Genomic DNA, 23691 nt, shown 5'->3' with positions numbered 1-23691 from the left:
GTAGGAAAGGTGAGACTTACTTCACTGTTCAAAAAACAATACAGGACTGCAACAATCAAACCCTGGAAAGAGACAATATTTCTCAGTTAGTAGGCACTGCAAACCTAGGGCAATAAAACTTCTTTTGAATAAAAACTGTAAAATTTACCTGAAAAGATCCCAAACACAGCTCAAAGATTATTTTATAATTATTGGAACTGCGGTCAGGAAATAGAGCAAACACTGTGTAGTGAACTCCAAATAACGGAATAAGCAACAACGTGGATTTTGCAAGTCTCCTGGGCAAATAAGAGAGAAAAAACTGAAATTTAATGATAAGCTCTTGTTTTACTGGGATAAGAATACGATGCAATGTTGTTTACTTACGTCTCGTATGACTTCAGATTTATAAACAGTAAGAGTAATTTATTAGAAATTGTTTTCCTTTCAGGTATGCTATGAGATTAGTCCCATAGTCACCTCACAAACTGACATATCAAATTCCATAATATACTTGATCTTGCTGACTCTTGCACTCTTCCAAAAGCTGGTGAAAGGCTGCAGGGCCTCTCTAAACCATAAGTCCCTTTTCCAGGTGCCCTCTGTGCAGCAGTGGGGTGTAGGACCCATTCTCTGCTGTGGTTGTTTGACCAACAGCCACCTCCCAGCCTGGCTCCATGGCACGTTTTTTGGGTGTGGGATTTACTGCATTATTCCACAGGACCACGTTCAACAATGTGTTATGAGCTGACATCAAACCTCTTGAGATATTTTTCACTTGGCACGAAAAGTTCAGAGTTGAAAGGAATGATGCCTTCCTACAAAGTCATACTGACAGATCCTCATGTATGGAGGGTAACATCCCTCTTTTGAAGTTAATTGCTGTTAATTTTTTTTAAAATGTGCAACTTCATGGTAAGTCTGTACATTGCACATGCACAACATGCAAACAATACCCAGGAAATGTAATCCAGAATAATCTCAGCTGTGAGATTTTCATGAGCAACTTCAGATTTACCCACAAGTACTAAAACTTCATAGCCTTACTGGTGGTTTTAAGCATATACCATTAACTAATTTTCAATGTTGTCAATCATGTAACATATTTTAGCAGAAGACACTATGGAAGTTAAGGAAGGAGAACTTTAAATTACTAAGCAGAGCAGCTCTGACAAACTGCCTGTGAAACTACTGAAATGATGAATTGCTAATTATATCTTATCTGTCACTTACTTCACTCTAATAACGTCAGTTTTATATATTATACAAGGCCAGTCATGCACGATTATGGATGTCTGGTATCAGATAAAATTCAAGAAGTTACGATGTTGAGTTCCATAATTCATCAGTGTCTTGATGAATATAACTTAATTCAACATTGAAAGGCTGCTGTTGTGAATTCACGTATTTCAACAGAAAATTCAAGGTATTTCAAGCAGTTTTATTTTTTTCTGTGTCAGTCTTCGTGGCCTTCCTTTGTTCATAATGTCCCAGAGGCTGCATCTGTTTATGTGGAAATGATCAGTTCTGACAGCAGTTTCTCAAGAATACCAAAACCCTCACATCTAAGGATGCCACCAGTAAGTGGGACAAAAAGGATTTCCTTAGCAGAAGAAATTCATTTACAGCTGGAGGAAATGACACTGGCAGCAAATTTTCTGGTTTCCCAAGTCAAATGGAAAACTGATTTTATTTGAACTTAACCTTACCCACTGCAAAAGTAAAGTGAGCAAAAAAAAAAAGATGGAACCAGGTACAAGCAGGTTCAGAAGAAGGGAAGAAAAATGGTGACTTGAATGAGTGGTATACATTTTAGATTCATATTTCACTCCATTGTTTTTTCAATGATTTTTGTCTAGCTGATGTTACTTTCTGTATACTTCACTTACATTTCAGTGAAGGAAATGGAGAGACAAATTAGCCTTATTCTTCTCTGCATTTTAAAAAAATGCATTTGCAATTGTAAGAACGAGCTTTCCAGACCTTTAATTTGCTCTGTAGATGCACTGTCTCTTGGGGAGGTTAATCTACTTTTCCATGGGTATCAGCTCAAGACCACACAATCCAAACTTAACCAGGCAATGAAATGCTAACAGCAAAGAATTCACAGGACTGAATAATAAAGGACAAGGTTGTTACTAGTGAGAACATTTCATCTTATAAAGTGCTATAGAAAACTGTGGAAAATTACAGAACTGAAAGTCAGTCTAGTCATGTTGATTCTTCTGTGGCCCATCAGATATTCATTTTCGGCATCAAATGTACCACATTGTTTAAGAAAGACATAAGGTTCTATTTCCCTCAGCTTTAAAGTTATTCCTTTACTTCAGCATACTGTGTTTTATCAGCTTTGAGGACAGGAATTCTGTATTTTTTAAATAAAGGTGTTATCGAGGAACACATTTTCAAAGGCCACTTGCATGGTTTTGAATTTTCAGTGTTCATGTTAGGTTTTGTCACTGAAGCATCATAATGACATCCTGAAACATCAAACTCAATGTCTGTATCTGGGCTTTAAAATAAGACCTACTACCACAGACCCTTGATTGTGGATTACAGTATCCAGCAGGTATTATAACAAACAACAACAAGTGATACAACAATAGAATAAAAAACAAAATCAATTTTAGCAATGTATTTGAATATTCCCTCAACATTCCCTGATTCAAACTAAAACATAAAAGAAGTCTAAACACAAATGAAATTGATCTAGATCAGACACAACTGTTTTCCTAGAGAAAAATACAGATGGTATTTTAAATCAATATCAAACATTATACTTAACTTTTAACTTTCTGGGAACAATATAACTTCTTTTCAGCTCTTAAAATGTATGTAAATATTATTAAAAAAGTATTTTAGAAATGAAAAATTAAAAAAAGTTTTTAAGGAGGTAGAAGAAAAATGTTTTGAACTTGAAACTTTTGTTATGTCAAAATTAAATATTTATATATCAAAAGAAAGATAATACTCTCCATATATTTTATATCAACCTGTTCAATTATGGATTAAACCCAAAATCAAGAATAGCTTGTTGATCTTTATGAAAGTGAATATTTTTTATTCAACTTATTGTTAGACAAAAAATATATTCTTCTCTATTTCAGCACAGTGATAACCTTTTTCAAACCACATCTAAAAGTAGTTCTAAATTAAATGTAATTACAGTATCACAGCAATTGTTAGAATATTTCAGCAGATGAAACCTTATAGAGATTATTTTAATTCTGTTTATAATATCTGAAAATGTGACTCACTTGTACTGTGATTGGTCATTTCCTCCAACATCTGGAGATCTCAACTTCTGCAATAAGATTCTTATGATACTAATGAAAAGTATAAAATTGACCTGCAAAGAAAACAAATAGAATGGTGATTTCTGACTTCTCCACTCAATATGCAGCACAAAGAAATGTTCATCAAGTCAGACAAGTCAACCCAGGAGTAAGCTGTGGTACTCCTACCAGAACAAATCAAGCTCTGCACTGTCCAACCTATTGTCTGTTTTGGGTCACACTTGGTTTGTCATGTCAGAGCACCTCTGCATGCCCACGGGTTCTGGTCGGGTTGGTAAAAGTCTCTGAAAGCCCCAGTTGTCAGAAATACCCTCCTTCCAAAAGTGTAGATGAAGACAAGTTTCCTAGCAGGATGGGGTGCTGAATGTGATTTGCTGCAGTCAAACACTGTCCTAAATTGCCACGTGGATTCACAACCAGAACCCCAGAGAGAGTTTTGGACCTCTCTTGCTCCTTGTCTTGACTTTCAGTATTTTCTGTCTGAATTAGGGGAAGAGAAGATTGTTACACAGCTCATCTACCTGCTCTAATCAAACACAAAAAGGGTCTTTCACAAGTATCTGTTTGCCTTGGATATTGATGCAGACATTATGACTGAAGGAATCACAAAATAGTCAGAGTTGGAAGGGAACTCTGGAGGTCATGTAATCCAAGCCTCAGCTGAATCCCTGCAGTCCAATTCTCATGATAGCCCTCTAAGGCACAACAGTAATATTATTTTATTTCATATTTTATTTCATATTGTCTTTCACAGAAAGGCACTTGCATAAAAAAAGTTATGACCAGATTATGATCAGCCTAGAAAATCAAAGTATAAAACTCAGTAGATCCTAAGTCTCACTGCCATTATTTCTTCAGCCTTGGTTTTTGGTATCTTGTGGTCACCAGCCCTTCTGGTGCTGGATTTTTTGGTGCAGTCAAGAAAACCTCACACTATTATAGCATGTCCATACTAAAGTAAGGGAACACTTGGATTCCCACCTTCACAGCAACAAAGTGCACTGAAAACTGCAGGTACAGCTACATAAACAGCTGCATCAAATGGACTCATCTCAGAATAAATTAATCTAGCCCAAAATCTAGAGGTGGGGTACCCAACCAGACAGTGCCTGTCTCCCTGCTATAAATCTCTGTCTCCATGTATCAGTGGAACTTTCCTTTTTCCAGTCCTAATAGTTTGGCTGTAAGCTTTTCAAGTTTAATGAATTTTTGTATCTTCTCTGGCACAACCTGTACAATTTGGGATGTTAATAAATAAACCACAATCAAACCAATACATGTCCCTCTGTACTTAACATTTAGTTTGAAATGACAGGTGAAGGGAAGTGATAGGAACTGACAGGGATGAACTAAAAATTTGGGAAAATTATATCTAGTTTGTTTGTTTGTTTGTTGTTTTTAAAGAAGAATAAGAAAGAAATATTAGAAAAAGCTGGCTTTTGCTGAGCTTAACATGCATTTTTCAGGCACATGATTACTTAGATTGTTTCTTTGATGCAAGTCTCCTATAAAGGTAACAGGTAGAAGCCTGTTATTGCAGATTGTATCTACTGACATTGCATCAGAGTGTACACACCAAGGGATATATAATTTGTCATACACACAGGAGCCAGAATTAGCGGACAAGGAGAGAGCTTTCATTTTATTGTATATTTGTTAGCCACAAAATAGGAGAAGAAAAAAATCTTTATTCTGTGTTTACAAAGGGAATGACAGAATAATTTCTTGTTCTTCACAGGCATCCCTGGTTTCTAGTGTAACAGAATAATATGTTATCCCCTTGGTTTCTGAGGTATGACATCAGCTGCAGAACTGCACTCAGGTGACTCACATTCTTGACTGACATTCATGTATTACATTCTTTTTTCAAACACATTCTTTACTGTCTGTAAGCACAATTTTGGATTAATGAAAAGCTTACATTCCTGTTTGGAGACTGTAACAGTCCTTGTTACTACTACTGAGCCTGCAAATCCAGCTAACTGAAACTGGATATTAAGATCTAACAGGGGCAACTTCCACTGACTTATTACAGTGGATGAAATTAATTTATCTAGGATTTCATTGAATTCATAGATTTAAAAATCCTTTGAAGCATGAGTATGATTTAGAAGAGTATTTTTCAATAAAATATGAAACAAGTAGTGCCCAGGAATTTTAGTGTTGTAGCTTTTTAGTCCCATAAAATCATTTGAGCATAATGCCTTTAAATAACATAGAATATGGATACTGTTCAATGAAGATCTAAGAACAGGAACATGAGAAATTAATGAGAATGTAGAAAAACTACAAGACAGACAAATGATGGCTCTTTAGTGGAGTAACAGCAAGATGCTGCTTATACCCTGTTCTACTTCTGACAATGTTTTTGAGTCTAAACACATTGTGTGAGCATGTATCATTTAAACTGGCTTCATGTTGCTGCTTTCTTTCTATTTAGTCCCTTACCCTACCTGAAATGTGACATAACAAGAAAAACATTTCTCATTTACTTTGTTGGGACAGAAGTACTGTTTCCACACAAACACCACTCCTTCCCTAAGGAGAGCAGTTTATGGAGATGGAACTATGGAGAAGGCAGCTGTGGAGGCATTTGTTGAATGGAGAATGTGGGTAAGAGCACATTAATTTGGAATATTCACCCCCAACTGATAACTCTGAAGTGGGTACAGCATGAAGCATGAAAGTCTGCCAAACCATTCTGAAGCCAAAATTGTCATGAGGAGATGTCACGGAAGGTTTCTGATACACTGAATTAACTGGAGCCATTGGCACCTTGCAAATGGTACCAGAGCTGGCTCTCACAGTACTGTTGGATAGATTGGACTTTAGCTGACTTAATTCCAAAGTCATTCCCCAGTCTTTGCTAAGCTCCATCCTCAGTTCAGGCCTGCCAGTGTGCCCTGGCATAACTTCCCTTTCCAGGTCTAGCTCTCCTTTGGAGAAACGCTGCTTTCTGGCACACGAAGTCTCAGCTCTTTACCATATTGCTCTTTAAACTGAGCATCCAGAGAACAAGCAGACTTTCATCTTTCTGTAAACACCAGGTGGTTTGTTTTGCTTTTATCTTTCAGCATATTTTCTTCACTCTGGATCATACCCCATTTTCCAGCTCCTCTGTGGTACAGGTATTCTCTTCATGCTGTTGAATGTCCATTTCTTCATAACATAGAATACCTTTTCTGGGAGTCCTTACCTTATGTTATTGCACACATATCCCTACTCTGCTTTCACTTTAAACTGCAGAATTCGCTCTGATGAAGATGATAGGTAGTTCTCTCAAAAGGATTTTCAGCAGGCACAGGTTCAAAGACAAGCCCAAGTGTAATGTGAATTTCTGAAATCTTGTGTAATCTAACAAACCCCTAGTTTTACTGCCTACAATGTCAAAAATGAGGAAAGTATACCTAAAATATATCAATTTGCACTCTGGTTGTTTTCAGAAATGGACATGTATTCATAGTATATTATGCCCAAAGTTAATTACGCAATCATTAAACTGAACAGGAATATCATTATACTACCCCAGTAATTCTAATGAGCTCCACACAGGAAAAGCCCTGTGAAACTTTCTCAAATGGTATTATTTTGCAAATACTTAATGTTCAATATATATTTCAGTAGGCTACCAATTAAAGAAAGATATACACAGCCACAGTTTTTTATGACTGCAATAATATCAGATTCTCAACTGCAGAACTATCTATTTACACACAAAATCAAATCTGCAATTCATTGAAAAGTATAATTAGATTTTTACTTCCTCTAGGCTCATAAACAGGAGAGATGCTAAAGGAAGAACAACATACAAATAAAAGCAACTGCTCATTTAATAGAAGGCAGATAAATTTTGAAGGCAACAAATTTTAATGGCCTTGGCATCTGTTTAACATTTCTCCTACAGCACAATTTCTTTTCATTAAAGCAGAATTCTTGCCTATCTGTAACTAGTTGTAAAGAATAATGGCTATATGCACTGCAGAATGCTGAGCAGATCTATAATTCACACTTCAAAGTTTACTTACTATAATAGAAATTAAAATTGGTATTCGTATAACCCACCAGGGACCACCATGCTCATTTGTATCCCAGCAACTACAAAAAAAAACAGAGGGAAAAAGATGTTGACATTAATATCATCTGGCAAGCAAGACCTATGAGGAGAATTATTTCTTATATACAAGTCAAAGCACACTAAAATTATGCTTGTTCTAGCCTAGAATTTGGCATTCAATAGTTTCCTGCTTTTAATGTTATTTCTTGTTTTAATATGCAAACTCCATTCCTCCACTTGAAACACTGCAGCCAGGTGTGGAGGCCTCAGAATAAGAGAGATGTGGACCTGTTAGAATTGGTCCAGAGGAGGCCATGAAGGTGTTCAGAGAGCTGAAGTACCTCTCCTACAAAGACAGGTTGAAAGACCTAGGGACTGTTCAACCTGGAGAGGAAAAGGCTCTGGAGAGACCTCATTGTGAGCTTTCAGAACTTAAGGGTGGCTTTTAAAAGAGAGGAAGAGGGACCAGGGAGAGCGACCTTTTACCAGAGCACGTAGTGATAGGACAAGGGGGAATGGTTTTAAAATAAAAGAGGAGAGATTTAGATGTTAAGAAGAAATCCTTTATCCACAGAATCGCAGAATCATTTAGGTTGGATAAGACCTCCAAGATCATCGAGTCCAACCTTAGAACACCATCTTTTCAACTAGACCGTGGCACTAAGTGCCACATTCAGTCATGTCTTGAACATCTCCAGAGATGGTGACTCCACCACCTCCCTGGGCAGTTCATTCCGATGCTTGAAAACCCTTTCTATGAAGAAATTCTCTCTCATGTCTGATTTGAAGCTCTCCTGGTGCAGCTTGAGACTATGTCCTTCTCATCCTGTTGCTTGTTACCTGTGAGGGGAGATCACCCCCCACCTACCTACAAACTTCTTTCAGGGAGTTGTAGAGAGCAATAAGGTCTCTCCTGACCCTCCTTTCCTCCAGGCTAAACACCCCCAGCTCCCTCAAATGCTCCTCATGGGACTTACTCTCTAGAACCTTCACCAGCTTCATTACCCTTCTCTGGACAAACTCTGGCACCTCAATGTCTTTCTTGAAGTGATGGGCCCAGAACTGGACATGCTACTCAAGGTGCATTACTCCAAGGGCATCGAGACACTGGAACAGTTGCTCAGAGAAATTGTGGATGCCCCATCCCTGGAAGTGTTAAGGCCAGACTGGATGTAACCCAGTCTAGTGGGCCATGGCAGGGGGAGTTGAAACTAGATGGTCTTGAAGGTCCCTTCCAACTCAAACCATCCTATGGTTCTATGAAATCAGCTAAAACATCAGGCACGCTGGGCTGTACCATTAGACATCGTGGAGGACATTGGCCTTTGAGGACACCAAGCTCAGTTTCACTCTGTGTAAGGACACTTTTTCAATATACATTTAACTCTGGTTTCTGGGTGGCAGGAAGATCTAAAGCAGCTGACAGGTACAACTGAAATGACTTGATTTCTTGTGGGATATTTAGGTTACAGATGGTTAGAACTGCTTTAGGAAAATGTGAGACTGAACCTGAAGCTTCAGCTGAAAAGCTGAATATTTAATTTTCACTGTGGGCTCAGCACTTTTGATCCAAATACTCACAGTGCTCTGAAAGGTTAGTCATATTAAAGATTTATTACCCTTCAGAGTTCCTCTGTAATCATAATGACAAAGGAAAAAGGAGTTTGCTTTTGGTTTACATGTTAGAGGTCTTGAAAAGAGAGGCTTGAAATTAGGTAGGACATGGGTTTTCAGTTTAATTACAGAATCAGTTGCAAAATATTAGTTAGTCTGGCAAAACATGACTGTGAAAACTGTTTGCCTCATCAGCTAGGAATGCTGTCCCATTCCTTGGGGCCAGCAGAAGCATCAAGTCTGATCTTCCCACAAAATTCTTATCTCAGTTCCCCTTCCCTTGACAGGATCCAGACCTAGCTCTAGTTAGCTAGAGTTTTGCCTGATCATGTGTATCTTACATAAGTTTACATCACATCACTTCACTTCTGGGAACGTAATTTAGATATACATGAAGTTATCTAGACTTCAACCTTTTGAGCTGCTAGTTAGCAAATCAGAATGCCCAGTGCCTCACTGCACTGTGTTGCAGCACTGAACACAAGGACCCCCCCTGCCATTTTGAATATTATTCCTTTGATTTCCTAAGCATACAACTTTAAATGGGGATGTCAAGGGCTAACATTAATCCTAACCTATCTCTACCTCTCTGCCCTTCTGAGTTTTTCAAATAAACCCACACTGAAGAGCTCCCAAACACCTGTCCCTTTATTGCCATCTCTGAAATGTCAGTTCTGTGCTCGTCCCCCTCAGAACAGCAAACCACCTTTGTGTGAAGAACATTGTATCCAAGGCAAGGATTGTACTGGCACAGGTGGAGGCTTTAAGCTTTGTCTCCCACAGGCACTTACCCAGTGTCCTCTAAAATGATCCGTGTCACTGTCCACGTAATAATGAATATGGTAGGAATTCCTGAAAAATGCCAAAGAGCCATGATCACAAAAATGCAAGTTCACTAAACAAAAAGTTCAGCCTGCTAGAAATCAATTATTCCACAAATACACAGCATATATAAACAGTGCATTGAATGGAGGGAGAGGCACATCTGGCGAGCTACATGATGTCAGCAAAGTATTACAAACAAAGGCTGCAGGGAAGTGGATTTATTTCTTACAAAAATGCAGCCATAATGACTAATACACAAACCCTATGCCTTTCTTAGGTTTCTTGCAAGCTTTCAGAGTGACTTACAGGGAGACAGATACAAGTTATGCATTATCAATGCACTTCCAAGGACTGCAATATAAAATCAAAGTATAAATCATTTCATAAGGAACCTTGTCCACACATTGGTTTATTCCCATTTCCCAGCAACATCTAAATATTTTATGACCAACTATTACTGGAAGCTTTAAAGTGCTCCATATAGATATCATTGCACCTTCTTTTAGTGAAAGGAATACATGTATTTAAAACCAGATGAACAGTATTTCTGAGCTTTTCAAAATGGCAAGTAGTGTAGTATAGCTCACAGCTTTGCAGCTAAATTTTATTTTTCCTTCTGAACCAGGAGAGTTGAATCACTTGTTTTCTTGTGGCAGCCCTTGCACCAAACTATATCCTGAGCAACCCTTGGGCATGGTGCAGAGTGGCAGAGGTCAGAACTGTGCCAGGGAGAAGCCAGCAGTTGTGCTCCAGCAGTTTTGTGCCTGCTGTCTCCTGGCTGTAACCTGTGCTGGAGTTGAACTGAGGAATTTGGGAGTCTGAGGAGTTACCCAAGAGAAACAGCAGGACTACCTTGGGATGAATATTGAACCTGAATAATACAGACATATAGAAAAAAAACCATTCTTGGATGAGACTTAAGTTCTTACCCCATCCTATCAGCAGGTAGATTGTGAAGTGTCTGTTGGGGGAGAATATTAGCACAAGGAGGATGTGGAGGTAAAGTCCTTCAACTAAGAGCCAGTAAAAGTTTGCCATGACACCATACTGAAAAAATACCAAAATTGCCTTGCAGCCCACCTGAAATACGAGAATAGGGATCAGTTTTGTTGCAGGAAAGATGCTGTATTATCCTGTTATTAATATAGCCTATAGGTCTCAGCTCTTTGTGTAATATTAGTAATCCAGGTCCAGTAGAATTTTTTTTCTTCAGTTAATTGAATTGGTACATAGTAAATGTTACTATATATATATATAAAAATTAATTATTAAGTAAATATTTAGATGACTCTCATTGTAAATTAGCTCAGAAATGTTGACATTTCATAGCATAAATATTGAAAAATATGTTGGTTATAAATAAATGCATGTATTTGCAACAGTTCATTAATGAATGGCTATTAGATTAAATGATCATCTATTAGGAGGCTAATAAATGTATTCTAATCCCAGCTGGCTCCTCAACACAGTAAAAATTAACAAAGAAACTGCTTTATGAATTTTTCAAAGCTAAATGGAAAACAGTGAAAAATATAACTTTATATGATGAATAGTCTAAATAGAAGAAGAAGTTGACTGGACATCTAAAAATTATGTTTTCCTTTTAGAAAATGCTTTAGTGTTTCTTAATCAACAACAACTGTAGGCTTGTATCATAAAATGATACTTATAGTCTGTGTGCTGCTTTTCAGAATTAATTTTCAGATATCTGTGCTGCTGATGTTCCACAGTGCTGGTTGCTGTTACTTTGGCACTTTCCAGCAGGAATCTGGGATGTGAGAATTGAATGTGAAAATACTTCTACTGAGAATGTGCTGAGAAATGTGACTATATGGTAAAAGTAGCAGACTAAACAAACAGGACAAAATAAAATCTCCTAGCTTTACTCACTTCTCCATTTTAAACACTCTACATACTTCCAGTTTTCTGTTAAAATTCCAAGTACAGCTGATGCCTAAGCAGGTAAACTTACTCATTTAGCGTCTGATTCCTCTCCCTATACATTGATGTCTACTAAGAAGTGAGATGCAGTCCCCAGTTGCTAAGCCAGAAGGGCACAGACCTCATTAGAAGTACTTCCTCATATGCAGCACCTTGTGGTGTCTCAGATATCTCAGTGCATCTCAAGTAACATTCATGCCCTTATTTATGCCTGTGAACATGCCTATAGAAACAACTACGTAGCAGCCCAAAGGCTTGAATTCATCTCACCTAATTTTAGCTGCCTACAAGTAAGGTTTCTGGTGAAAACCAGCTGCCTACTAGCCAACTACCTCCTTATACAGCTCATGAAGAGAGACAGGCCAGTCCAGAGAAAGTCTTAAAGTAGATGAGATGAACTGTCCTGTGAGAAAGACAGAAGCCTGGAGAAACAGCTTAGTTCAGTCATTTTGTTTGGTAAGACTGATCTTATCTCTCTGGACTTTGTATCCACTGAAGGGGTCTGCATTGCAGACCAGTAATGGGCCAGAAAATGTAACGTGGATAAAATTAAACATTTCAAAATGCAAGATGAAATTTACTTTTATGCTTATGACTGCTTACAGCCAGATTAGCAAAGTCTAAAAGTTTTGTAATGTCTTATAAATTCTAATAGTTCCTTGTATTACATTCTCCATTAACATACTAGAACAACTGTATTTGCAGATGCTGAACGGTGAAATTAGCCAAAATTAATACTCCATGTAATTCAGAACCAGGAGATAGTTACAATGCACTACGAAATGTGTGCTTTTTGGACATCTGTGCATGCAGCAGAGCTGTGGAACATCACCTACATGTGACAAAGGGGGCAAACCCCATGTGCTGTTATGTATGAAAGGCAGCAGCCAGCCAGTGCCAGACAGAACAGCCTTGCCAAGCTGTGTCAGATCATCCCACGTATAAAGCAACAGAAATTATTCAAGAGTCCACAAAATTGGACATATTCGAATAGCAAGCAATGAGGCTTTGCAGCCAAGAACAACTGGACAATAAATGAAATTGCAGAAATCAAGTAGTATTCTGGTAGACCATCGAATAATCTTTCAAGGACCTAAGAACTTCTGATTACCCCTGGCAGTCTGTCTATGAACAACCTTGCCTGCTTGGGGTCTACCAACTCAGTTTCTATTTTTTTCCATTAGAAATATCCCAGATTATGAATTTCTACATACAGCTTGGTATGTTGTATATATGTCCTGTTAAGAACTTCACATTTTGAGACAAAATGGCTTCATCAAGACAAAAATATCTTCTTCCATCTTTTTCTCACAAGCTTAAATTGCAGTACATTAAAATCAGAAGGTATTATTGACTGAAACAACAGGGACAGAGAATGGAGAATATCATATAGTGGTCATTTTTTTAACAGCAAGACTTGAGATTTTTTAATCTCTGTGCATGAAAATGCAGTACACATATTAGCTTGCTAAGAATGCAGATGACAACACTTCTGTCATAGCCTGAAAGTACAGAAGAGTTAATGAAGACACCTCCTGCAAATATTTAATTTCCTGAGTTATTTCTCTCCCTCCATTGATACCTGTCCAATTCCTGCACCCTTGATAAAGCTGCTGGAACACTTCCAGGCCAGCTGCCTTTAATCACTCCCAGCTGATGCCACTCCTGTTTGTCTTCAGCTCTCCCAGCTGATTAATGCAGTGACCATATTTATTCTGCACTATAGACGGTTATGATTTGTCTTGGCAGATGACTTGTTCCCTTCATGGATATGCAAACAACATTAATGTCTCCTACTTGTGCTGCAACCTTCTTTCTCTGTCTGCTTCTAACAGAATTGTCTACACTGACAGCTTGGTATTCCTAAATATTTAAAAGGAATAAAATGTAGTGACAATATAATATTACACCAGGTAGCAAATGAGGTTTCTTACCCATGAAGTTTGATCCTCTGGACAGTGAGCTGTGTTGGAGCTGGAATAGAGAATATCATCCTTGACTAGAACAGAGATTGCTCTTAGAATGAAAGAGAGGAACAGGTTCAGATGGATGTAGTTCCGAGTACAATGAAGTTTTCTACAAAGAGATTTAAAAACAGGCATTTTAAATTATGATGCAGAAACTGCTGAACAGATCTATTCCTCTGCAAACATTTCTTAGTAATATGAACCCTGAGTAAGAGCCTACCCTTTTCTTCTCTGTCATTTTATCAGTGCTACCTTGATAGTTTTTTAATCTCTTACTCCTCCTGTCTGCAGTATCACAGACTCCAAGATCCCAGTGGTATTTCTCCCACATTTTAACATAAGATGGAGATAAACATAGATTATTATACCCTTCTGTATGTGTGCATTCTTTACAGTATTTTTCTCAAAAATAAAAGTTTTATTCTCTTGGATACATGCTCTCACATATTATTTTTTCTTTTTTTTTTTTAATTTAACTCCTGATTATATTCTAGTTCTTTTATTTAACCCCTGTATTTCCCTATGTAATGGTTTTTCATCCTAGGATGAGAGCATATGCAGGAACAATTAAGAATGTATTCAAAACTTTGATCTCCTATCTTTTCTATCCAGTGAGATGTAAAACTTCTCTTCTTTAATTCATCAGCCATGTGAAAGCCTGATAAACAAACAACAGATTAAATATTCCAAATCAGTGAAGGAGTGCTCAGGGGAAGCAAGCTATAAGTTGAGGGCTTTTCACTTAAAATACATTCCCTTCAAGATCTTCCCATTTAAAAGATCCTTTTTAAAGCAAATCCCCAGAAAGAAAACTGCTAAGAGGTTTTTGTGGTCAAAACCAGCACCCTGATCTCCACCTGGAAACAGGCCAGAAGCCAAGGCATTTTAGCAAGCAGCGAAAGAATGAAGATGCAACAGGATGTTCTGGCAGTGTGAACTGGCAACTTCCAAGTAGTCTCCCAGTTCTGATTTCTACAAAACACTCTATAATCTATTCTGAAACTACTAAACCAAGGATAGTTACAGTGAGTGTAGGGAAATAAATAACAGATCCACCTTTCTATTCCCCACTTTGGCAAAAGACAACCAGGCTGAATAATGCCAGGCTGAACTTGAAGCAGTTGCCAAAAGTCCAGTGATTGCTGTGGCCATGCTGAAACAGGTTCTGAGAAAAACTGAAATACCACTATTATGTCAGATTGCATCATACGTTCCTATGGATTTCAGAGATACATGAAAACTGCAAATGGGAGGAAAGCATTTTTCTTGAGTAACTAATGTAGATGATTAGTTATTCATCCCATTCAGCAGCTGAAATAATAAATGCTGGATATATACAAGGCTATCAAACGGATATTTTGGAGGTAGGGGGCAAAAAGTAATATTATTTGGGATATGTATGATGCTCCAGAATAACAAAGAAATTATGTTCTGTAACTGAAACAAAAGCTATCATGCTTATTAATTTGATATGATTACCTTGCAATACAGAACTACCATGTGAGGAACATTTACAGACAGCAGATGCACATGACAGCACATCTGACAGAAATGACAGAGATTCACATTTTTCTCCTTGTTAAGAAATACACATCAGAGAAATTGACTTTTTTCAGGGTTTTGTTTAACAGGACTGAGCTTAACAAACCAACCTTCTTTAAAATATCTAAAAATACTATTTATTTTCAAAAATTTCAATTTACACATTTCTAGAACTTTATGATATATTAATTCTTAAACACTTAAAATGAAGAAATAGAAACTTTCATACTAAGAAGGTTAAAGCAACTTCTTTTGACTAAACCAAAATTATTAGCTTTCCTGTTTATAAATTGAGTTTGCAGAAGTATGAATGTACCTGACCAATGGGCAACCTCCAACAGAAAAATGCTGAGGTAGAAAGTTACCAGTTAACTTTAATTACAATAAGTACATAGAGTACCATGTGGGGAGTGGCAGCATACTAACTCAATTTGTTAGCTTAGTTTGTTAAGGTATTTATAGATATTCACATTTTATGTCTTTGTTTTGAGATTATAAGAGTAGCCAGACATAAAATCTTTACCTTCTAAAAAGCTTGTAGGTGTGTAATTTACAGATACTAAGAGTGTGAACCCATATAGTATATCTCTAAAAGTTAAAATCAAGTCCAGTTCTTTGTAAAAATATGCAAAACAAAATATTGCAAGTGCCTGGAAACTTTAAGAAACAACACTTCTTTCCTGACACACCGTTTTTGCCTTTCATGTGCTTGAGGCTGGTATTGTGAACACCTGCAAAACCCTGAGACTGTGGCTCTTCTACCAGACAGTCCATATATAATGGACGGCAGAAATCAATTCCTAAAAATTAATTTCCACTTCCTTTCCATGAACACTCTACCTACAATTAAACTCCCCATTATTCCATGTTTTTGTGCATTGAAAATACTGTAGGTATTTAGGATTAAATTTAGTGTAATGTAAAGCATACACATACAAATCCAGTAATGCAAAATTTTAATAACTTCTTCTGTTACTAATATCCAGAGTTCAAACCCTAATCCTGCTGGATGAAGTCAGGATTTTGACAACCCTAATGCATTAGCAACTTCTGAGTTTTAACTCACTTCTTAACTTCCAAATCTCTTTTAGATGGTTTCACTTAGAGGAGAACTTTCCTCTGCTTTTAATGACAGCAAGGTGAACGTTTGCTAGTTAAATTCAAAGGTGAATGTGTCTCAGGGGTGAGTGACTGATTTTTATAAACAGTGTATTGGCATTATTTATATAGAACCTCTGAACATTTCATGGCAAATTATATTTTTTTTTGGATAGGAGATGTTACCAGCTGAGTAGAGAAAAGTTAAAACTTAGAGACACATTCTTATTTTCCAAACTTTGTCCTTAAAAATTACTGTGATGTAATGATACAACATGTTTGAGAGACAGACAGACTTACACACACAACCATTTGCATTCACTTCTATTATTTCATTTACAACTGCCTCAGCTGTAGCCTTCCACAATTGGCTTCTTGATGTGTGCTTGGGATACTTAACAGGACATTTTTACAACTTATTTGGGTTCCTAAATCAACTCACTATGTTAGGTGACCCTACATTCCCTGCAGATAACAGAGAAACAGGCTTCTCGAAGTGTGTGGGGGGTTAGAAGACCCAGTGTTCTTCTCTGAAAAAATCTCTCTTTTCACTGACTCAGCAAGGAGACTGGGGAGTTCTCAAGTTGGATACTTAAACTGAAGCTGAAGGTCTTGAGTTCACCTCCTAAATTCTTGATCTGTGTATTACAACTGACTTCTGGTGATGGGCAATGTTCAGGTGTCTGTAATGGTCTGTATTAAATGCACTGATAGGTTTTAGCAATTTTGAAAATGCACGTTCTGCCAGTAACATTTGCTGGTAGAATATAACCACGAGTGACTCAATGTTTTTCAGAGGTATTCCAAATATAATTATGGGTTGCATATCTGCTCTGAATAGTCTATGAATATTTAAATATTGAGAAAATTTGGTGTCGGATTGAAATGCTTACAGAACTTGCCATAGGAATAGTTCATCAGGGGAATGAGGCTCTGGCAAACAACACGCTGTACCCTACATATGACGCTTTGTTTGCAGTGATTGGGGCTCAGCCTCTTCTGCCATGGCTCAAGAGAAAGGATTAGAGCAATGGCTTTAAGCTGCAACAGGGGAGGTTTAGATTAGATATCTGAATTTCTCTTTTCACTGCAAGAACAGTCAGGTATTAGAATAAGTTCTCCAGGGTGGAATCTGTCTCTGGAAGTGTTCAGGATGAGCCTGGATGTGGTACATGCACACATGGTTTAGGGATGATTGATAAGGTTGCTAGGTTGACTGCTAGACTAGATGATCTTGGAAGGTGATTCTGTGATTTACAACCCCACTTGGATAAATTAACCATTACCTTGATTACAGTAACCCTGGAGACTACTCAGAAGCTTCTGCAAAATCCCACTGCCCACTTGTCCAGTGTTGTGCCTGGCATCCTACTGATTCTCAAGAGCAATTCAAGGTGTTGATTTTAATAATCAAATAGAAAGTGCTTTATATAATCAATTCCTAAATGACTATTCTTTCTTGAATCAGCTGCAATGCCTGTAAATTTGTAAAGTGCTTTGAGACTTTTTAATATTATCAGTGCTAGCAAAAATCAAGTCAGCTTTATTGTCAGCTTACATTATTGTCAGCTCTTTAACTGACAAAAGTGTAAAATCAAGGCATTTGCTAAATATATAAGCAATCAGACAATAGTTAAAGCCATCTTATCATTGTTAGTTTACTCATGAAAAATACATACCTGAAAAGGCAAAGAATTATACTTCCTGTTGTAAGAGCAATCAGAGATACGCTGTGTCCAAGGGTATAAATTGCTTTCACCCTCACATAGAAGTTGACCTGAACAGAAAAATATGTATGTAGAAACCACTTACTAATATGTAAAATTGACTGTGAAGTGATGTAATTGACCATTAAATAGCTCTGAAGGCTATAGCATTATTTTCACTCTTTGCTCTACATTACATGATGAAAATGTTATATCTCTACTCCAACACATTTTTGCAATGCAGCATCTCTAGCCAGTTGACTTCAGTAGAAAATTCAGCCTCAGGAACTCAAGACTTAGACACACAAGCTGGTACCATTCCAGCTGATTATACCATGTCAGTGAGCTCAAAGCAAGCATCAGATTCATAAACTCCCATAAACACAATCAAACCGGGAAGAATGAGCCAGTTAAAGAATGGATTATCACTAAAAGAGATATTTTCTCTCAGTCCTTCTGCTCCAGTGAACTTTGCAATGCTTTATACATGAATTTAATTTTAAAGACATGTTTAAGTCTCATTAATTTACCAGTCTAAATATTCAAATACTTTACTGAATTCTGACCCCAAACAACCTTTTCTTTCTTTAGTAATTTGCTAAAACTTGGAAGGGAAAATTTTCAACAGAACAAAAGCAGGCTGGAATGCTTAGCCTGCTGATTGACTGCAGTTATCTGTAAATTTACCAGCTCATGTTACATATACGTCTTATTCTGAATGACAACATCAAGAAAAATAGTGCTAAATATTCTCAGAATTAGTCTGCTTAATTTATACTTACAACAAAGTCATTAGACTGACATTAGTTTCCACTCAAGCTAGATAAAATATTTAAAGTTTTTTATTATGTTATGGAATTAAAGATTTTAATAGCAGTGTAGAAAGTGATATGGATAACAGACAGAATTTTGATATTTAGTGCACATGGTTATCACTAACCTTCTCAAATTATGTTTGTAAAAAGTAGCAAGGAAGCAATACTTTTAAATAAGCTAAGATAGCAAAAGGAAGTACAAATCACTTAATTCATTTATTTTATATCATTAAAAGGCCAAGTAAAGAGGTAATTTTAGCAAACGTGATTCATGATGAAATTAGCTGAGGATCCACTTTACACATATTATACAGATATGGAAAAGATGAAATGAAATGTGAAATGAAATGAAGAATCTCACGACTGCACTGTTGTAGATATGGTTAAAGGGGAAAAATATGGGAAACAACTGACAGAGATCTTAAGTGCATTCATAGCAACTGTCGTGCTTTTTAGGAGCTGAAAGTGGTGTACACAGTGTCACAGGAAACAGAAATCTCTTTTAAATTGGAGAAGTAAGCTGTGATGGCCTTTTTTGACAACAGTCCTGACATGTTAATGTTTTGTTTGCTTTACTTCAGAGACAAAGAAGGAAAATATGGACTTAACAAAGTTTCCAATGTCATCCGAATGACTGTAAGAGAGTTCCTCAGATAAAATCCTGAATAAATCTTGTCTTTTTTTTTTTTTTTTAATTGGTGTCCCTGGCTGGCCAAAATAGTAAAATCTGAAGTATTACTTAGTTGCACTCTATAAAGAATTTGGTGTATATCTGCAGAGCCCTACTACACTGCGAGTATGAATCATAGGCTCTCTTTCACTGAGCATTGGGTGTCTACACTGCAAATATGAACATCTCAGGCAGTGTAGGGTCTCTTCACAGGGTCTTCTAGGAAGCACTTCTTGTATCTGTGTCATGGACTGCTTTGGTTATATTTCTAGAGACAGTGAAGAGGTCCCACAGTGACTAATTCAAGTGTAGCTACCCAGAGTGTACCAACATTTGCCCTTCTATGGACGCCCATGTGAATCCTGTGTTTGCCAAATAGGGCTCTTAAGTAGTGCAATGATTCTGAGTGGAATACTGAGCACAGAATTATTGCCATTGTGACTTTTTTTTTTTTTTTTTTGCAAATGAAATTTATCTTTCTCAAGTCTGCAGTATTTACACGGTGGATGTGAAGAACTTTTTGATTTAGAGGCAATTCAGGCTTGTGTTTGTACACTCAGTAGAAATGTATTCAGTAGATATGGGGTCCGCAAATGCCAACAAGATGATGACAGAGCTTGTTGTGGAGCTGCTGTACATCATTCCTAAGCTTTACACTATATTTACTATGCCTGATGTGCACAAGGTCAGGAAATAGGACTCCTTTTCTTCCAGAATACTGTTGATGGGGAAATGGGGCTGCCAAAATGTTAAATCATTTGTTGGAGAAGCCTTTTTCTATGGTTTTGCAGAACATGTCAGGTTGAATAAATGAAGGAGGATGCTCAAAGTATTTGTAGAGTTCTTGATACTATGGGCTTCTGTAATTACTCCTGAGAAACTGGTTGTCACTATATTCACCCAAAACTGCCTGGAGGATGGCTGATGTTCCTTTTACTATGACAGAAGCCAAATTAAGAAGAGTAGGGGTGATGTGCAGTGCTTGTCTGTAGGCACAGTTTTTAGAGCTCTTCAAAACTGAGTCAAACTGGGCAGTATAATTCTTCCATTCTAGCAGGGAATTGAAGAGTAGTTCTTCAGAACCAATTCTGTGTGGAGTTACGTTAATTTCAGTAAAAATATTTTTAGAATTGTATTTGAAAACAATTTTAGAAACACTGTTCAATATTGTTAATGCTGAGTGGAAGATTTCTTTTTCACTTTCATGAGAAAGTTGATTGGTAGAGTTACACTTGTAAAAATAACAGTGATGTTCAACATCACGTTACTGCAGAGCAGGGACAGGTGTCTCCCCAGGTATCCTAAAACCACACACACACCACCTGGGAGGAGTGCACACAGGGGTAACTTTACATCTCTCCCATCTTCTTATCTTGGGGAACTACCAAGTAGCTTAACAAACCCCGAGATGTTAAAGTAACCATTGACCTCCTGTAATTTGCATTTTTTTAAATGGTCTTCAAAAGGGAAGCACCTCAACCTGGACTTCTGAGGTAATTTTTGTCCTGGACCTTCACACCGCCCAGTAGAAATTACCTCCTCCCTCCTTTTCAGATTTCTCATTGTGCTAGAAAATCTTAAAGCAGCTCTAAGGCTTCTTTTTGCTGCTGAGCAGCCAAAGTGTGCTATGAGTTGATTATATGATTTGCTCCAAAAGTAGTCTTTGGTTTGCCTAAGAGGAGAAATAACCCTGAGACAAGAAGTATGTGAGACTGACACATTCCAACTCATGCATCTGCTGTTAAACAGGTGACTAAACTGTCCCAGCTGCATTCTTTGCTAAGTACCATGGTCTCTATACTCCAGACTAGTTGCCTCTGGCTGGATATTAAACTTTCTCCTGTCTCCTCCTTGGTTCATTCAAAAACTCCCTTGTGCTTTCTCTCCCACCTGACACTTGGGCTGGGCCTTTTTGTCTGGGTTTGGCTGGGAAAGAGTTATTTCCTTCCTAGCAGCTCACAGGGTGCTGTTTTGGATTTGTGATGAAATCCCTGTTGATATCATGGGAATGTTTTAGCTATTGCTCAAGTGTTACTGTTCCCTGCTTCTTGTGCTGCTCCACTAGTGGGGGCTGGGGGAGCACAAGAGTTTGGGAGGGAACAGATCTGGGACAGGTGATCCCAACTGACCAAAGGGATACCCTAAACCATATGGGTTCGTTGTCTTCTAATTGCTTATTCTGATGCAATTATTTGCAATGCAACAAGTTTACTGCTAATAAAATGGTGACCACTTGTGTTATGATGTAATTCTCTCATCTGTGTATTGTATTTTTATTATGTTAATAATTCTTTAAAAGGTCCAAGCATACCAGATATAGTGAGACATTTTATATTCTTCTCTCTTTTTTTTTTTTTTTTTTTTTTTTGTCTTGTCTTGGAAGCTTTTGCTTAGGAAATATATAAATTGTTTGGTACCAAATATATCCAGCTTTTGTCTATGTTTAGTCTACATTGCCTTCTGCTCACTTTTTTCCCCATCTTTTTCAGAAGGAATTGCACTTCTTCCACATCCTTTCCTCTCCTAATTCCTTTCATAGGCACAACACCTGTTCTACTTTCACAAATTAGAACTCAGGATCAACAGATTTACAGGTCCTTTGTCACTGATGTCTTTAGATGGCATGCACTAAGATGCATAGGAATGATTCTGGACCAGAAGTCATCACTGGGAAATTGCAGTTATACAAATGTTCCCATAGGAAAGCCTTGATTCCGACCTGTTGCTTTTACCAATAAAGTGTACTGCACAAGATTTTTGACTGACCTGTCTGTAATAATGCCTCCACAACTTCCTGGAGATTTATATCTAATTCACAACCTTTTGGTGCTCATGGTTAATGGATAAATTGCCAGCTTTGGAGGCTGTCAGTTTGCAAAGGCATCAAAGAGACCAAAAGAATAACATATGAAACAAAAAAACAGAAGGATGTAATTTGAAAAAATGTTTAGAAACATTCAGAGAGAAGAAAGTAGCTCAAGTGAATTTGCAGGCAATCTCAGATTTCCACACAAATGTATCTAACTGCATTTCTGAGAATATTTTCATGTCAATGGAGAGAATTTCCAAAGTCAGTAGTAAAAGCATCTGCTAAAGGACATGGTGAATGGTCCAGAAATCCCCTGAAGGTAGTGAAGGTTTCTCATCAGAGTCATCCTTGACTCCAGTTGTCTCATGCTTTAGATATCAGTCAACTTGCAACTGCGATATTTTAGTCCTTAGAAAATATCTGATGGCCAATTACATAACACTGGCAAGAAATACCGGAGAAATTATATTTGCATTCTCCCTGCCTCTCTGTATAAGCCATTTGTCACCTCCTGAGGCAGTCAGAACCTTGTCTCACTATGTTTGTAACATGGAATGTTGAAAGATCCTTCACCTTGTCAAGTTTTGAAGGCATCATAGAACCTCGTTTTCAGGATGGGAGCTGGACTATTATCTAGTAGCTCCAACTGTGGATGTAGATGCATAAATTGCATTAAACTCCACAAACTAAGCAAAATTGTTGCCATCTATAAACAAACTTGCATGGCAGATGTTATTACAAAATTGAAAATATTACTTTAAATTTATTCCTGTCATTAGACTATAGAATAAGAGAATGTTTTGTAATTTTGGCATAAAGAAAGTAGCTGTTCAAACTGCAATGGGTTGATTGAAACATGGCCAACAAGAAAGCTGGATTTGCTTAACTCTTTTGTCATTCCAGACTATCTTGAAAAATCTGTCTACATTTGATTTCAGAAAAACTCCACTGATTGACACTTTTGAAATTGGACCTATCTGATTTCAGAATTCTTAAATGAAGGGAAAAAAAGGTGAAACCCCACATGAACTTACTAATAAAACATCAGTTGCCAGCCACGCTGCTACAACTGTGCCTGTAATTTAACCTCTAGCTCTGTTCTCTGAGCTTGACAAGAGCTGCCAGGCAGGCTGCATGGGAAGTGACTCCCGTCATTTCTCCCCACATCTCTCCCAGGGAGAACAGAAGAGGTTGTCTTCCTCCAGAAAAAAAACAAAAAACAAAAAACAACACATTTTTTAAAAAAGTGTTTCTGGCGTTCTGTACACTCACACGACCCCTGAAACAAATAGTCTGGCTAAAATCAAAAGAAGAACTCTGTGAACTTCTAGGCCAGCACAGCAGCCTGTCGGCATCAGCAGGACTGAATCTGTCA

The 23691-nt window shown here is 37.5% G+C and overlaps 1 protein-coding gene across 1 annotated transcript in view; it reads right to left on the bottom strand.

The window, feature by feature from the left end:
• Positions 1 to 23691, bottom strand: part of VIPR2 (vasoactive intestinal peptide receptor 2) — a 53838-nt gene that overhangs the window by 7155 nt on the left and 22992 nt on the right. The window contains exons 5-12 of the mRNA XM_050310611.1: positions 17996 to 18093; positions 13644 to 13785; positions 10698 to 10848; positions 9735 to 9795; positions 7301 to 7370; positions 3237 to 3328; positions 149 to 278; positions 21 to 62 (exon numbers count right to left, since the gene is read on the bottom strand). Of these exons, the coding sequence (XP_050166568.1) occupies positions 21 to 62; positions 149 to 278; positions 3237 to 3328; positions 7301 to 7370; positions 9735 to 9795; positions 10698 to 10848; positions 13644 to 13785; positions 17996 to 18093 (786 nt within the window). The remainder of the gene's footprint in view (positions 1 to 20; positions 63 to 148; positions 279 to 3236; positions 3329 to 7300; positions 7371 to 9734; positions 9796 to 10697; positions 10849 to 13643; positions 13786 to 17995; positions 18094 to 23691) is intronic.

This window comes from Myiozetetes cayanensis, unplaced genomic scaffold (genome assembly GCF_022539395.1).
Source record: "Myiozetetes cayanensis isolate MyiCay16 unplaced genomic scaffold, myiCay2020 scf1, whole genome shotgun sequence".
Classification (NCBI taxonomy): domain Eukaryota; kingdom Metazoa; phylum Chordata; class Aves; order Passeriformes; family Tyrannidae; genus Myiozetetes; species Myiozetetes cayanensis.
This window is presented reverse-complemented; position numbering and strand designations above follow the sequence as displayed.